The following is a 17280-nucleotide window of genomic DNA, read 5'->3' as shown; positions in this document are numbered from 1 at the left end:
GATCAGACGGCAAATGAAAACCTAAAGAAAAAAAATTCCATGAACGAGAGTCGCACCCACGACCTCGCGGTCCGCGACAACAGATGCCGGGCATGCTATCCGCTGCGCCACCGTCACACACACTCTGCAGCCTTTACAAACGCGCCTTTTATATTTCACACTTTCCTCTCACAGAGCTCTTGGTCGGCGGGGCGATGTCAGGGTAGATATAGGTGTGCTAGTTGGTGTTTTGTGACATCTGTGAGGCCCATATCTGTCTATATATCGTGTATACCTGTCTGTATATCATCCATGTAGAACGTTTGATAGGCGTCCCTTCAGACTTTTGGTACAGTCTGTATAGACGGCATATGAGATTCCCATAGTTAATCCTTACTTCATTTCATTTTATTTTAAAGTCCACGAGGGATGCGATGCGGGTCTGTTGGTAGCACATCTCCAGTATGTTTCCTTGTAGCGCAAATAAGACATGCAGGACAAAAGTATAGGCACACATACGCACAGAGTGCGCTCTGTGTTTCTATGTGTGCCTATATTTTTGTCCTGTCTTTTATGTGCGCTAGTGAAGATTTTGTTTTGCTCCTGATTCGATCACTTTCACATCACTCTTAGTTCACTTTGACGTGCTTTAATTGACATTCGGTGTATCGTGAGACGTCGTCGGATTTTTGGTCACCACTCATGTTGTCGACGCCGAAGGCCACTTTTCCCGTCTGACGAGGCATGTAAGGCTTCCGCCTTAATAATACTGTTGCACATATAAACGTGTGTTATTTTTCGTGCGCCTTGCCTGTGTCCCTGTTTAATATTGGCTACGATATTATTCAGACTTCAGTTTTATTCCGCGTTGAAGCGATCGCGGCAGCCATATTATTTGCGCACGCAATGCGGCGGTGCGAATTCCATCTGGGGTCCTTCAGGGATGCATTTGCGTTTTGGATCTTGCGTACGCACTGCCGCGGCAATCGTGGCAATTAGGGTCAAACAGCACTTGAACCGGGATCGCGCCAGCATTTGACCCAATTCACGCCCAGCCCTCTCGAGATATCTCTCACTCGTCTCGACTTTTGACTATATAGTTCCGCGCTGCGGCCTTCGTGTGGCGCATTTCCGAGCGCCACGCTCTGTGACGAAAGTGTTCGCTAAATCTAGATGTGATGCGTGTACACAAACGCCGACCCCTCCCTTCCTCTTTCATTCTTTCTACTTTTTTTTTTGTTTGCTTGTTTCGTGAAGTAACCTTGCCTCGGTGGTCAGCGCCGGCGTCGCCAATTGGCTCGCCTTCAGCGGAATTGGTTGCTCCTTCTGTCTTTTTTGATGCGTCACGTGACCGCGCATATGGCGCTGTGCCGAGAAAGGAGCAGTGGCTGGGTTGGAGTGGCAGGGTTGCTATAACGACTACCCTAACGCGTCGCTAGCGACGCGAATCACTGTGGCACGTACTACGTACATAGGCGCGTGCCAGGGTTCTCCACTAAAGGAGGCCGGCAGGGGTTGAAGTTACGCTGCAGCACGTACCTTAAACCAGGCGCCGGAACGTTTCTCACGACCAAGCCGTTGGAAATGTACGCATGTGTAGAAATATTGTTTATATGTACGGTTAGACTAGTTGGTGAACCATGATATTGATGAAGCAGCGCACGAAAGACACAATCGCGCACACATACCCACGACGCAAATAGAAGCACTGAACTGTAGCTTATGTGTGCTTAATTGTGTATTTCGTGCACTGTTTCATCAATGTCATAGAAATATTGACTTCTCTTTTTCTTTTGAGGGGAGGTGGAATTTCATGGCGCGTGTATACCCGTAAAAACACACTATATGGCGTCGTTATGACGCAGCCATTTCGTGCTTTTAAGGAAGCTTCTCTTTCGCGTCTGCACGGGAATCCGTGTCATATTTGCGATCACGGTTCCTTTCTATTTCTACACCTTTTTCTTCATCTCATTTTTTTCCTTCTTTTTCCGTGCGAGCACAGTACACCGAAGTCCGCCCACCCCTTGCCAGGTCCCGACGGAGCTCTTATCTTTATGGTGCCAAAGTGCTGACGCGGAGTCCGCAATTACCTCGCTTTCCGTGTTTTTTTTTTTTTCGTGGCCTCTTGCATTTTTTTTTCCACGCCGCAGTAATGACCCGGAGTCTATCCTCGCGACCTAGACAGTACCAAAAGCAGAACTCACAAAAAAAAAAAAAAACGGGCTTCTTGCCACGAGATTGCATGAACCGCAAAATGGGGAATCTGCTACCTCATGCTTTTCGGTCATTCATTTCTCCGTAAGGGCGCTAGAGTACTGTTTGTTGGGATGTATTTTTTTGGATGAAAAAAAAAAAAGGCAAATAAACAAACACGGAAAACATGTTATCGTACCTGGCTGTATGCTGTCGCGAACTCGATGGCACCAATATCTCTGTATATCATGTCACTACCATCAGCCTTTTTTCACGGTAGTATCGGTTTTGTTCCTCATGCTAATTATTGATTCACGCACGGCAGGGTAGCGGTTTGGTTGTTTTCATTTCCGTTTCCTGTTCTAACTGGCTTGCTGTGGAGTTTATAGGTTGTCCTAAATCAAAGTTCTATCCTTCTAATCGGTGTTGGAGAAGGAAAATAAGGTTCATACACCCCCCCCCCCCTCCTTTCCTTCTCGAAAATTTTCAATTTTGCATGTGTATATGTATACGCGCACACATACAAAAAGCCGCATGAGCATACATAAAGGTTGGTTGAACCCCCCCCCCCTCCCCCCCCCCCAAAAAAAATTATTTGTGGCTACGTCCTTGCTTCACATGTAGTGACAAAGGACGCGCTTTTAGCCGCGTTTTGCTAATAGCGCACCGATGCTAAACCATGTATTCACTGGGCAGGTACGCCCTGTATGGACACGTCTCGCCTGCTCGCGTGTTATGGCGTCCTTTTACCGACGCGCCGCGCTGTGAATGCCAGCTCGCGTTACGGGCAGAGGTCCGGAGGGCAAACTCTCGTCGCTAATCTCTCCAGAGAAGTGCACGTGCAGTAAAGAAAAAAAAATAAACAACGAAAAGCAGCTCTCGCCATTCTCGGTCGCCGTGGAGGCGGCGACCTTTGCATGCGTCGTCGTCGGCATTGAAAGAAAGAGCGACGCGACCCAGACTGCACACAGGGCCCGAACCACTGCGGTTCTGAAGCCCGGTGAATCTTTGATGAAACCGCGGGCGGGGCCGGCGTACTGTGTGGCCCGGGGTTCTTCTAGTCACTCATCTCGGCGGCTGCGAGCGCTCCCCGAACGGCAGCACCCATCAGCCGCAGCTGCCCGGCGCTTTTCTTTATAAAGGTCGCGCGCCAGTCTCCCCCACAGTGCAAGGCCTCATGAAGCCGATTCAGTTTGTTGGTCGCTTTGCGGGACCTCCTGCTCCCCTTTTGGTATAGATCACGGCGTCCGTTCCTTCGAGGCTCGCGGGAATACTTGGATGTCGCCGCTGAAGATCATCTGGAAGGGTGAGCTTGTGCACATCTGCACACCGATTCGCGTGCGAGGACTCAGCGCTCGTCTGCTGGCATCACGTGACGATTCTGTGAGCTGGTTGTGTGTGACGCGTGTATCTCGTTGCCACATTCAAGGTACCGGCTATTAACGGTTTGTCCAGGGCTCTGTAGGATTCTGTAGTGCAGCTCCTGAAATAAGAGGAGACGAAAAGAGCACGTGACCGCGAGTACGTTGTCTGCCTGTCTGTTCCTCTTCCTCTGCCCTCTTGTTGTTTGAGCTTCACCGGCATTCCAGGAGAGCGCATTCCAACAATCCCGCATTGCAGCTCTATAGTTGCCGCTCAAAAGGGTGTAGCCTTATCCATCCATCCAACGACACGCAATGTTTAATCTGGCAAAATAAATATACAGTTCGTGCTTCTGCGTATACACCTTTTTAACGGAGAGAAGGCTCCCCGCCTTTCTGGGCTGTTGCACGGGAGTACAAAAGCTGACGTCACAGCCTCGGCAGTGCATTTTTGGGGGGTCACGCATGTTAACAACAGCCCAGAGAGGCTTATGGCGGCTCCCAGGTAGCCTTCGTTGACAAGGTCTATACGCGTGCCTGAGATTGCCACTATAGGTGTTTCGCAACCACGTTCATTCCACACCCATGCACAAACAGATAGGTGGTTCGTGTAACAACCGAATGTTGCACAACCGAATGTAGTAGAGTTGACGATCCCATAAATAAAGCTTCTGCATGTCATAGAGAGTGCCAACAGCACACTCTTTCTACTCGCCGCGTTGGTCTGTGGTTATGGTGCTTGACTGCTGAAGGTCGCGGAATCGAGTCCCGGCCGCGGCGGCCGCATCTCGACGAAGGCGGAATGCTATAGAGGCCCGTGTAATTAAATTTAGGTGCTCGTTAAACAATCCCCTGCAGGTGGTCGAAATTTCCGGAGCCCAACACTAAGGATCGCTCATACTCATACCGTGGTTTTGGGACATGAAACAACAATTGTATATTATTAGCGCGCTTTTTATAGGTCTTGAATACTACGTTCGCACGCACACACGCTTCCCTTGCCGGTACGTGACATTGCCGAACCGCGCGGCACACATGCCGTCGACATCGCTCGTCGACCGCAAGCGTAGCGACGCAGTCAGGATTCCTGGTGTCTGGATGTGACAGCGGGAGGGTGGGATGGCCGATGGAGGGTCCCGCTTCGTGCATGAGTCCGGCCGGCCGGCCGGCTAATGGTCGCGCCGGCGGCGCGGACCCGCAGTCCAGCAGGACGCGCGCCAGTTGTTCCTACCGCGTAATGACACGAGCGCCTGTGATTGCTACAGCGCGACTGTGGTTGTTCCCGTCTCCTCCGAAAGAGGCATTCCTGCAGGACTAAAGTGCCCTTTTCTTTCCCTGCCCGTGGCGGCTGATTGCAACCGATTCCCGTTCCCTTTCAGTCGGACACGTCGTTGTACTCTGTATTGGATACAGTGTGTCGCTAAAGCATGTGTAGTTCCGTGCAGCGGTTGCTAAAGCACATAAGATGCGCACACTGCTCTGCGGCAATCTATAGTTCCGGCGTCATGGCTCGCGTGCGGAGCCGCAAGGAACACGGACAACGGATGATGACGATGATGATCATCCTAGAATGATTGGCACCTGTCCTTTCCGGAAGATCGGTCAGGCTGCCGTGGCCGAGAATCTAACCCGCTCCCTCGAGCCTATATCATCATGCAATAATCGTCGTCGTCTTTCTCATCCCCTGTCCTACTACAAGCAGCCGTCTGCAAGGAATAACCGCGACAGACGTGTCTATGTAATCATTGTGGACTGCGTTCCTTGGAGGCATATATATGCGTGGCCTCCGCGATCGTCAGCTGGCGCTCCGTTCCGGCAGGTGATCGCGGAGGCCACGATACACGCATGCCCGCGTATTCGCCATCTTCCTTTGAAGTAGCAGTCGACGCTCGGAAAATAAATCTTGCATAATAAAATTGCTAGGTGCTGTCGCCGTGCTGCTTGACAGCACGGAGCGGCGGAGGATGCCATCTTATTCGTGTAAAGCACTTACGATATGCGGTGTCGGCGCACGTTCGGGTTTTTTTTTTTTTTTCTGGTTTGAAATTGTCATTTCGGTCTCCACACATGCCCGTGTATCAGCGCAGTGAGATCACTGTCGACGGACCATTACTTTCTAACGCGCAGTTGACCTGAGCGCATCTCGTATACCGTATAGTAAACATTTGTTTTGTTCTGACCTCCTAGGTCTCCCCAATGTCGCTTATGGCTTCTGCAATACAGCGCCTATCGAAGCGTGAGGCAAACGCGTTGTGTTCGAAAAGCCGTTCTTATGCCAACCTGGTTTTCTGCGTGATTTGAACGAGGCTTTCTTTTCAGCGCTTGAGAGCCACCTTCCCCGACCTTTCTCTTTCTCTCTGTAGCGAGAAACTGTGAGCAGAATTTCGATGCTCCGCCATCTGCTGTCCGAACCATTCCCTCCCTGACTGGAACTGAATTCCGATGTAGCTGGGCATGGTATATAAAAGTATTGTTGGGCGCCGTCTTTGTGACGCTTGCCATATTGGATTGGTTTCGAGCTGTCATTCCTCACATTTGTATGCCGCTTCCACTTTCTTTGTCTGGATTTCCTCTGCAGTGTTTTCCATTGTACTGAAATAAGTATGGCACTTTCCGTATTGACTGCCAAGTTTCTCTTGTTTTGCGCGTTCCTAAAAGGAATATTTCTTTTGCCTACGTCTCTCTTTGCTGGATCAGTGTTTCCGTGCCGTATACGAAATTTCTCCGGACCATTCTTTGGAAGAACGGTCTCGCGTTTACTTTGTTATGGTCACGTCTCTTATACGCCTGTTATGATCGCGCAAACACGGTCGCACTCTCATTGTTGCCCAGCTGCTCTTATATATAGCTTTATGGCGCATTGTCGAGGCAGCTAGCCTTTGTCTCTATCTTTAGCACTGTTTTTTTTTTTAACGGCTATTCACCACCAGTGTTGTACGGAACGGCGTTCCAAGGAACGACGTTCCAGGAACTAGTTCCTTTTTGGAGGAACGAAGGAACGCCACCGTTCCATATAGGATCGGTGAAACTGTAACGGTAACTCGTTACGTTTACGTACGAACGGCACAGGGAACGGCGTTCCTTCTGGAAACGTTCCTCGGCATTGAACAGGCGTCCGCACACAGCACATCACGCAGAACAAGGTGTATGGACGACCGCGTGTGGCGCAAGAATCTACCGCTCGCTAAATCCCCTCTGCTCCGAAGATAGAGGGGCTTTACCGCTAGCCTCTCACTTGACTATGCTGCATCTTCGTTTTCACTTTAAGGCGCCCGCCGGGGGCGCAGAAAAGCGCGCCATGTCAAGACCAACCGCGCGCCGGAGGAACAGCTGATTTTTTTCTTCTTGTCTGAGCCAGTCTGACAGCAATCACGGGCCGTTCTGGAGTGTAGACACACCTTGGAGAACATTTACTTGATATTCGAGAATCATCGAACCCCATTGGAAGGCTGCCCAGGAAAGGGCACGCAATTTTTCACCTCGCGGACTTCTTTGTTGGGCCAACTAGAAAGTAGCTAGTGTGTGCGTGTGTGTGTGTGTGTGGGGGGGGGGGGGGGGGGCTGCGTATTCGGGTGGTTTTGCTGCGTGTCCCCGTGGCCTTGTCAGCATAGGGAAAAGTGGGGGAGCCGACTTACAGTAGTCGAGGCGCCTATGCGTGGTTCCGCGGAGTATTCGAACGGCGCGAATCATCGTCGCGAATATGGTGTTTGGCGCGAATGGGACAGAGGAGCCAATCACAACGTCAGAAGCCGCACAAAATGAGAAGCACCGACGTGCTAACCACCGAAATCCCGCGTGGTAGCCAGCCACTGCGCATGAATGGTCTTCGGCCCCAACATAACAGTGGCGAAGTTACACTTTGGTTCTACTCCTTGGGAGTCAGCGGCTTGCCGCGTGCAGCGTACTCTTCAGACGTTTTATTGGTTTTATGTTCGCGCACTGCCGACTGCGAAGCTTCGGCTCAATCCCTGGGAGTCTTTCTCTCGTCGCGTGGTCTTTAGCGGCACGATCTTCCCTTTAGTATATCGTGCATGCCGCCGGCAGGTATCGGCAAATCTGTCTTTTGACATCCGCTTGCGTGCATAGTGGGGAAGAGGACTGAAACGCAGTGGACGCGGGTGCTGCAGTTGCGCCTTCGATGGTTTCGTTGCGGCAGGCATCCCTTCAACATGCAAGTTATCTCCGCGGCTATCGGCCTACAACATTTATTATAGTTCAGTTCGACAGCCGCCACACCGATAACGTCTGTCGTGCTATAAACGATACGCGTACATCCAGCGCTACATTCTTGTTGCAGCCACAGACCCTGCCGTCGCCACTACTGCCACGGTTTTGTCCCTATTTGTGTACAACACTGCAGTACCCTCAAGCACTTGATTGAATGGCTCTTCAACATTGCCAACGAAGTGCTGACGAGAAAACAGGTTCCTCAGTCGGATACCAATATCGAGATGCAAGTCTTGCTGAGCGCTAACAAGGGACTTTCCTAAGTTGCGAATACGTATCATGGACATTATTTTCTACTCCCACTGCGATATTAAATCAGTACTCATTAAACGCCTATTTATTGTTCTTTTCGATGTGGTTTCCTGTGCAAGAAACTAATTTATATTGGTGCATGTGTAGGAATTTCCATTTGAATATCTGAAGCGCAGTATTCTGACGGCGCATTTGGAGACTGACGTGGAAAGTGCCCCATGTGTTGCACTTGTAATAGATGAGCACATAAGTTGCAGTTTTTTTTTTTTTGAGACATAGACTTGCCCTTAAGGCATAATATTTGTTATGTCTTTAGTGTTGCCGGTGTTCTCTAAAAAAATCGTCTAGGAGCGTTTCTGTACATTCATTTTGTCTACATATATCTTACTGCCGGCGATGTCAAATTCGTAAAATATATGTAGGTCAATGTTAGCTTTAGATTGCGCGCTTTATTTCGCCTCAGAGTTATGCAGCACTATATTTTGATTAAGATTTCCAATGTAACGGTAATGTAACGACACGTTCCAATTTTCGAAATGTAACTGGAACGAGTTCCTTTCGCATTAAAGGAACTTGTAACGGGAACTCGTTCCAAGATTGGGAAGGAACGAGGAACGAGCTTTCGTTCCTGTTTTAGAGGAACGTGTACAACACTGTTCACCACTTTAGTGTGAAAAACTGGGCTAGTTGGTATGTTTGCACAGTTTAATTACAATGCACAAAACAATATACAAAGTAAACCACAGCACCTTAACCAGACTTTTTTGGGGGGAGAAGGCGGGACGGGGGAAGTAATTGGGATGCTTTGATCCCCACAACTACCCCCCCCCCTACCCCTGGCTAGGCCAGTGCTCGGCACAGTTCGTAGGGTTGACTGTGTGTGTGTGTGTGTGTGTGTGTGTGTGTGTGTGTGTGTGTGTGTGTGTGTGTGCGTGTGTGTGTGTGTGTGTGTGTGTGTGTGTGTGTGTGTGTGTGTGTGCGTGCGTGCGTGCGTGCGTGCGTGTTGTCGCCCTATCGTTTTATTCATCGATCACTTAGTTTTGAGACTCGTTTTCAATGCATTCGGTCACACAAAGACTGCGCGAGCTGGTTGGTCAAAGCCATTTGCATTATGGAATATTGAACCCCTTTCTTGTCTTTCCTGAGAGCATGCCTAAAAGGCGAACAAGAGAATCTATTCATGCGCTCGTGCCTTGCGCATATATTTGTTCCAAGTCCACGGGGCTCGTTTTGGTTCGATGGAAGCACATGTATGTGCCGTCTTTCCTGTACGATCTCCACGCTGAGAACGCCTCTTGTCTTAACATTCCGTCGTCTTTCGAGTATCCCATAATCACTATGACTCAGCATATGCTCCCACCCAAGAAGTGTACAGTATCCGTGTTTTGAGCTGCAAACTTCCACGAACACTGTATGTATCGCGCCGTGTATTGTGTTGATTTCAGATTCATATCTATGTGCATACATTATCCCGGACTTCACCGGAGTCGTTTCCGCACACTGTACAATACCGCACAGGTCTTGCATACCGAGTTACTACCTACTCTGTAAGCGGAACATTTAATTTATAAGTGTACAGTGCACGTTGCGCTCTGTATTAATTTTGGCGTTCAACGGTCTACATAACGCATCCTGACGTCATATCGCCGGTCTGCATAAGGCGCATATACGCACCGTGACGTCATATGACGTACCGCCACTGCCGTTGCTGCTGCCGCCGTTGCTGCCTCTACTGCTGCCATCAGATTCGTACCCAATGACGATAGATGAATGACATTTGAGAGACGCGGTTTTTGTGACGTGACTGAGTGTGTTCTGAACCGTGACGCTGCCAGGCCATGCTGGAGTTCCCGGCGTACAAGGACCGTTCCAGGCGGCGAATGTCGCTCCCCGTGGGTCGGTACCTGGACAGCCGCCGCTCCAGCGCCGTCTCCACCTGCTCATCCTGTGAGTGTTGCTTAGCGTGGGCTCTGTAGTACACGTAGACATGCCTGGAACACGAGACGCTGTACAGTCCGATGCGATGATTCACAGGCACATTAATGTAAACGCTGTCGTCGATTCGGCACGCTATATTCGACGCGATTGACGCACCATTCTCGTCGCTTCAATGGACGAACGTCGAATCGGGCTTGATGTGTCGCTCTTGCATAATGAACAGCGACATGCATACACAGAGAAAATATATTGCGGTAATTGTACCCTATTGATTCGAGGCGGGAAATAGCGAGCGCCGATCAGTCGTTGAAATAAAAAATAAAAACACATTTCGGCCCCACTACGGGTGCCTTCTTCACAATGAACACTCGATCTTTATTCAAATATACAGCAAACCGGTTTCTCCTGCTGTTTGCGTTGATTCGACGTGGTGATACATCAGACCGAGTGTTACGCGTGGCAAATCTCAAAAATAGTTTTTCTTTGTTTGATAACGAAAATGATGGGAAGTGTCGTCGCTAACTTTTTCCCTTTTTGTTGGAAAATAACTTGGCAGAAATGACATGGAAAGTGAACGCGCGCGCACACACGGACACACACACATACACTGGCGAGCATAGTGTGAAACGCAATGGTTTGACTCGGTGCTTATACATGTTAAGTGCTAGTGCAACGCAACGCAAGAGTCGTCCAAAAGTGCTTCAACTGGGGCAAGTTGGTATGACATATATACTGAAGGATAATGGTGCGCTGCAGAAGTGCGCGCACGCGAATAACCACAAGCACATGACACTGACCTTGCGCACCGTGTCCCTTTCGACAGGACAGAGCGCTACTCCCAACTGACCGGTCAGTTTAGAAAGTAGCGCTGTGTCCTGTCGTCTTTCGTGTGTCGTTGTGTTGCGCTAAAAGTTACTATAGATGAGCATATAGCGTCTTCGCGCATGGACCCGTGAGCAGTGCAGTAATGTGGGCTACGAGACACCTTGTGGAATGCGCGCATAAATGTACAACCAAAGGACACTAACATTTTGTCTTAGTTGCTTTCACGCTCTAATAACGAAAGCCAATCTGACGAGACGAAAAAAAAAAAACAGAGCCGTCGCCGCCGCGACATTATTCTTAATCGATTTCACGGGGGTGCACACGCAGGGTTCACACGGGTATACGACCTCGTCCAACGACAAATCCGTGAAGGGAATATGGAATCGCGTGACGAAGACGACCAACATGTCCAACAGTAGTAATACGTACCTGGAAGACGTACCTGCCTGGAAGCATGAGCGAACGCTCTCGTGTTGCATCGCGGTCGTGCGATCGCGATAGCTATAGCGGATCGGTGTCACTTGTCCGCAAGCGGACGGACGTGCCTAGCCTGGCGCGTGCGCGGTGTCAACCCGACACGGTGACTTCCTGCAACGGCGTGGCTGCACGACAGACCGCGGAACAATAGGACAGTGCGACGAGACGGCCTGCACAAAGCGTGCGGTCGTCCCGTGTGAGGTCCTCCCTTACTAGGTCCGCAGGGTGGCCCGTCCTAAGTGTTCGGCACGGAATCGTCAAGCCAGGAAAGAGCTTCTTGGGCGTAACGGCAGTCGTCCAGTATACTTGCGTCGACGTGGATATACACGCTGTGCATAGGTACGTAGCGGAACACATTTCGAGGTGACCCGTGCTTGTTCAGGCAGTTCCACTAGATGCCTTCGGTCTTGCCCGTGGTAAGCCTAAGCTGGTCAGCTTCCGCTGTGACTGAACGTTTCGCCCTCTAAGAAATTCGGTCATGCCTTGTGGCCTCGGCGGTTTTCTCTATGTCGCCGTCACTGGTATACTCGCGACTCAGTGTCCATTGGTGGTGGTGGTGGTAAACATTTTATTCAAGAAATTCACAAGAGAACTGCTGTGTGCCTGAGTGGCAGTCCCTAGTCCGGGACGCCATTGGAGATGGCCGCTGCCCGGGCGCGCGCCACCAAGGAGCATTGCGCATCCAAGGTGGAGCAGCCGAGCAGGTACTGTGGTACGTACCTCATTCACACTACTCGTCTGAACTGTTGGTGGGCGACGGCTGCGGTCTTTACGTCCACTCAACGTTGCTGTAGCCTTTAGGCGAGTTTGCATCCGCCATTGCGTAGCTCAGTATAGGCTACGCATTGCCGTTGAAGAGCTCTTCACTCAGGGGTTTGTCATGGTCGTCTCTGCTCTGTCTGCATATGTAGCAGTTCCAGTCTCAGTGTTCCCAACATTCTTCCGCCGGTGCTTTGATCGACTCCACAATTCCAAACAGAGCTCGCAATTTCGTATTATGCATTGTAAACGTTGCAAATATGTATTATGCCGCCTAAGGGTCGCAGATGCCGTTTCTGGGCACCCTTAAAGATAAGTCGCGCTCTTTCGTTACGCTGGCGGCAGCCAGTTAGATCCCTTATTCTCCCGCAGATTAAGGGGCGAAGGACAGGCGAAGGCATACCAACTTTCGTCTTCAGTGCATATATGAAGTGCGCTAAGTATTCGCTTATTCTGGAATCCTACTTAGCCACTACCGCACTCAGACACCATCGACAACCTCTTTCCTATCCGGGAAAGTGTTCCGAAAGCGCCTGGCGAGGCGTCTCTTATGGCCTGAGTCGCCTCGAGACGTGAAACCCCATAACCGCCGTACGATTAGCGCGTTCAAGCGCCAGTTGCAATTTGGCGCCAGAACCACGGTCCGAACCAGCGTGGCGGCATGTCGTTCTAGCGCTGGCCCGAGGCTCGCTTAAGCGTTTAAGCATCGCCTCACCGTGTAGTGCTTCCCTCGCTTCGCCCTCGCGGTGCGCCGGCCCGTAGTCCGAACTGGGAACATCTATTTCGAGAAGAAGCGGCGCGGCCAAAACGCGCGCTGGGCGCACTGCAGCATCTGCCTCTGGCCGCGGCGACTGTACAACTTAGCGGCCGTGCTTCGTGGCGCGAAGGAGCGCGCCGCCGACGTAAGCGAGTTGCGAAGAAGCGTTCTTTTTTTCGAAGGTCGCGTTGCGCTTCTCTGTGTTGAGCGCCGGCCCCTTCTGTTTTGATTCGTTTATTCGCTTTCCTTTCGGAACTCGCCGCTTTTTCCAGTGTTGACGGTCCGTTTCGTTCATCGGCCTCTGCGACTGAATCAGAAAAACCTTCGCAATTGAGGTACGTACGGCAGTGTTGCCAGATGGTTCTATATACCTGTGCGTGTACCTATATTTTGATAATACATTAGAAGTGATCTTTGATAAGTGTCTCGGTAAACTGTTGGAATAGCAAGCATCCTATTCCAAGTCTTCAATACTTCTCCAAATATGGCAGTGTTGCCAGCAGTGTTGCTCCATGTACCTGTGAGTGCACCTTAAGTATATATTGATCATTCTGCTCCATTGTAAGTGCTCTTTTTTAAGTGTCTCGGTAGATTATTCGAAGGGCTAGTAGCCTCTGCTTCGACTTCAGTTCTTTTCCTACCTTCTTGCATCCATTTCGTAGCTTCCAATGCCTTGTAAGTGCAATTTCCTGTAATCTCTTGTACGTCTCCATAAGTTCAATTACCATCAGGTCTTCCATATCGAGTTACGATTTTGTCCACGTTGTATTATTGTATTAATCGACAACTTGCACTCCATTGCTGTACATAGCGCCGCAGTCGTATACACGCTTTGGGCATGTTTTCGGGAAGCGCAGAAGTGGCAACCGTGTAACGGACGACGCGATACTTCGTTTCCGTGTACACAGTTAACCGAAGATATCGTTTGGACTCGTCGCGATGGCAACCGCCAACGACGCCGTCGAAGGGGAGGTCAAGGAGACGACTCTGTCCTCCTCACCGCACGTCCAGAGACGACGGGTGGACCGCATCAACACTTTCAAGAACCGCGGCAAGTCCGGTGAGTGCCTCGCCGCGTGATCCCCACGACGAGTGTGCACTGTAGGAACAACGTTGCGATTCTTCCGAGTTCCTACTATGGGTTCATACAGGGCAGAAGTTCGAGGGAGGGTGGAAGCTTGAAGCGATGAAAAATCCTAGAACACATGTTGTCTCTGGAGCCAACGTTTGACAAGTGGTCGTGCCTTTAGGAAGACAAGACTCGACACGTTGGCTCCTGCGACACCGCGTGTTCAAGGGGATAGAGAGAGAGAAGGAATACAGGAAGGGCAGGGATTTTAACTAAACTGCGTCCAGTTAGCTACCCTACACATTGGGGAGGGTAATAAAGGAGTAAAAGAGCGAAAGAGAAAATCATCAGTGCATCATTTCACAACACACGCAGCGCAGCGTATCACAGGCAGGTCGCTCAATTCTGTTGCCTCCAAGAACTGCAGGAGGGCGCGAGTGGCTGTCTGATCTGATGATGAGCTGTGAGGCCAGGCTCCCAAGATATTTCCTTCAGTAAAAGGCCCATCGTGAAGTCTCCTCAAGGCACACTGGAGAGTCCGGCGATGTTGTTCAAATTGGGTACACCGGCACAAGAGTTGATCAATAGTCTCTCTACACAGTTGCAGTTATCGCACATGGACGAATTCGCCATGCCATTGCGATAGCTAAATGAGTTGGTAGCGACCCACAGCCGATACAGCATTATAGCGTCACGTCTAGAAGTCCTTGTCTGCGGTTGTATCTGTATCAATGAATCAAGGTTCTGTATGCGACGAGTGGAGTTCTGCGGAGAATTACAGTGCGTTAGCGCGGCATTATGCGCGATATGGAGTTCTCCATTACTATAACTTCGTGCAAGATAGGATGAAAACTCGCTGTGCAGGAACTGTTGCTGGAGCCAGCGCTCCCACAAGTGAGCTCGTATTGGTCAAGGCAGCACGCTGATGTCTTGACAAGGACAGTTCCACTTCCCCCGATAAACGCATGTTATCGCGAAATTTAAGAACGCAGAGTTCAAAATTAGTACATTATGAATTGAAGATCACTTAGTCTTCTGAAATTTAAGAGTCATCAGCTAGGGATGGCATCGACCCGATTCTAGGTGCCAGATCTGAGTTTTCCGTGAGTCGACGATCGTGAAGATAACGGTGGAAAGCGCTGTTTCTGCACGCGCTGAGTTGAAGCCACTCACATATTATCATATATGCGAACTCCTCAACAGGAAAAAAAAGAGTTTTTGATTGCTAAGATGTGCGGCTTTGCTATGCAAGAACCCGAACCTCCGTCAGCCGTCCAGAGAGCGACTTTTTATTGGAAAAAACATTTTTGCGTATATGCCGTATTTACTCGATTGTAACGCAACCACGATTGTAACGCGAGGGGTGACTTTTCATTGCGTCCAGGAAGAATTTCGGTATTCGATTGTAACGCGAGGGTCGACTTCATGTGGCAAAAATCTGGGAAAAAAGAAAACTCTCGTAACATTCTAGTAAATACGGTAACCGCTGGCATGCTCTTTATAGGGATGGGGAGTGGGATTAAAAAATTCCAGAGAAGAGAGGGAGAAAAAAATTATAAACAAGTATGAAATGCGTGAGTGAACCTCATACTAATCATTGCAAATGGGATGCCAGGTAAGTTTAGGCTTTTCTGTACGAAATAGTGAATCTTTAAAGCTTTCCGATTCAGCCAATTTCTGCCAGATAATTGAATAATAAGTCTACAACCGTAAAACCAAGCTTCAGTATGCCGCAGGAAATTGATCGACAGTCACCTCCCCTTCTGTGATATTGAGCAGTAGGCGACGTGAACTGCGGCATCAAAAAAAGAATCTGCGTCTTACATGTGCGTCATGCAGCACGTGGCAGGCTGAGTTACTTTCTTGATCTAGAGACGAAATTTGATGAAGTCATTATGAGTAAATTGCATGAGTTAAGCTCTTCATATTGGGTTAACCTCGCGGTTATTACGTGTCAATGCAAAAAAAAAAAAGAAAAAAAAAGTCGTGCCAGTGGTCGACTGTTTTCGACAGCGGTAACGATTTTCGCCGTCTCTGCGTAATGTATACGTCTTTATACGGGTAGGGAAAAAATAAAAATTGATAAATGTCGGGCTGAAATTGCTGTTAAGTACACCACGTACTCCTGCAGTCCGCTGACTCGGCGCGTGATTTCGCGAACCTCTCTCTCTGCCGACACCCTAATTTGATGTTTTTATATATTTTTTTAATTCTTTCCCGACCCCGCCTGGTTTTCGGAGAAAATATTTCACTAATTAACGCGGCAGAATCCGGACCAACGCGTGCGCTATTCGTGGGCTTGGTCGATTCCATATCGCAGCTGCTTACGGTGGCCGGAGAGCTACAGACGGTAATCAGTTAAAGTAGGAAATAACAATGAAAAGAGAAAAATTAGAGGACGTGATGTAAATGACTCGCAAGGAGGGCTAGGCTTGGCATAATTAATACTCGGCGGGTCCCTCGAAGAGTCCAGAACGCTATGAATTGGCCTTTGAGGGTTGTCGCGTTATTCGTTTTTGTGGGATCTGAATCATATATCTTCGAGCTGAATGAAGTCGCATCTCAAATGCTCTACTAAAAATACCATATTTTACTTATTCTTGAGGGCGTATTGGAATTTCTCGACTGTGCTTTTTGCGAAGTACCATTTAGTGACCATAGCTTATGTACTTTTTGTTGGTATTTCTTTTTCTTCTTAGAGTGGAACGTAATTGTCAAACGTAAAGCCCATTTTTAAGCGGGTGGCATCCTTAAAATGAATGCGAGAAGTCGTTTTTTTTTACGCGTATTATTAAAAGCAGCTGCTCTCTCCGGCAGAAAAACAACAAAAAAAAAACGCTTTGATAAGGGGACCTTTTTTTACTAACAAATCAAACCGCTTCATTGATGAACGTTGTTTCATTTGTGGAATGTGTTGTGTATTGAAAGCAGCCTGAAAGTAACGTAATACAAAGGCTCTATTTTATACGCTACTGATATGGTTATCGAATTCCGGTATTTAGTGGTTTATTGAGTGCGCGTGTTGCGTTGTATTTGCAATATTAGATACTTATTTAAGTAACTTGTTATTTGGTGTTAGAGCACCTGGGGCTTCTTAAGTGACGCCTGCATGGTTATATCGGTCCAGAAGCTGTGTTGCGTTATATACGTATTTTTTTGTTTTTTTTTTTTCTGAAACACGGTGTTCAACGTAATCTTTGGTCTTGACAGACGACGTCATTCTATGTTGACTGATTTTGCTGCATTATCGGCAGAGAACGCTACAACCATCCCGACTGTATCGCTGATAACGAATGTCTCCCATACATAGCTTCTCACGCCTGCGAACCGTACTAAATGACTTCGTATACGAAAGTACAGCTTCATAGAGGAAGTCATGTATGATGCGCCTTCATCGAAGCTGTGGTGGGCGTCGAAAGCTTGGAGTTAGCCGCCGCGGTGGT

At 49.1% G+C, this 17280-nt stretch overlaps 2 protein-coding genes across 9 annotated transcripts in view; both read left to right on the top strand.

Moving 5' to 3' along the window:
- Positions 1–9395, top strand: part of LOC119406953 (uncharacterized) — a 487035-nt gene extending 477640 nt beyond the window's left edge. The window contains exon 3 of the mRNA XM_049419731.1: positions 9381–9395. The gene's annotated coding sequence lies outside the window, so the exon portion shown is untranslated. The remainder of the gene's footprint in view (positions 1–9380) is intronic.
- LOC119406943 (adenosylhomocysteinase-like 1) overlaps positions 1–17280 on the top strand; it is a 277734-nt gene that overhangs the window by 216720 nt on the left and 43734 nt on the right. For 2 of the 8 annotated variants that reach the window (XM_037673737.2, XM_037673735.2), the window contains one exon: positions 9848–9959. The exons of 4 other annotated variants lie outside the window; for them this stretch is intronic. In XM_037673737.2, the coding sequence (XP_037529665.1) occupies positions 9848–9959 (112 nt within the window). Of the gene's footprint in view, positions 1–3435; positions 3479–9847; positions 9960–13681; positions 13829–17280 lie in introns of those variants that run through there. 2 more of the 8 variants (XM_037673740.1, XM_037673739.2) reach the window with 2 other exon arrangements.

The sequence above is a fragment of the Rhipicephalus sanguineus genome, chromosome 10 (genome assembly GCF_013339695.2).
Source record: "Rhipicephalus sanguineus isolate Rsan-2018 chromosome 10, BIME_Rsan_1.4, whole genome shotgun sequence".
Lineage (NCBI taxonomy): Eukaryota > Metazoa > Arthropoda > Arachnida > Ixodida > Ixodidae > Rhipicephalus > Rhipicephalus sanguineus.
The sequence above is the reverse complement of the archived record's forward strand: the minus strand, read 5'-3'. Positions and strand labels throughout refer to the sequence as shown.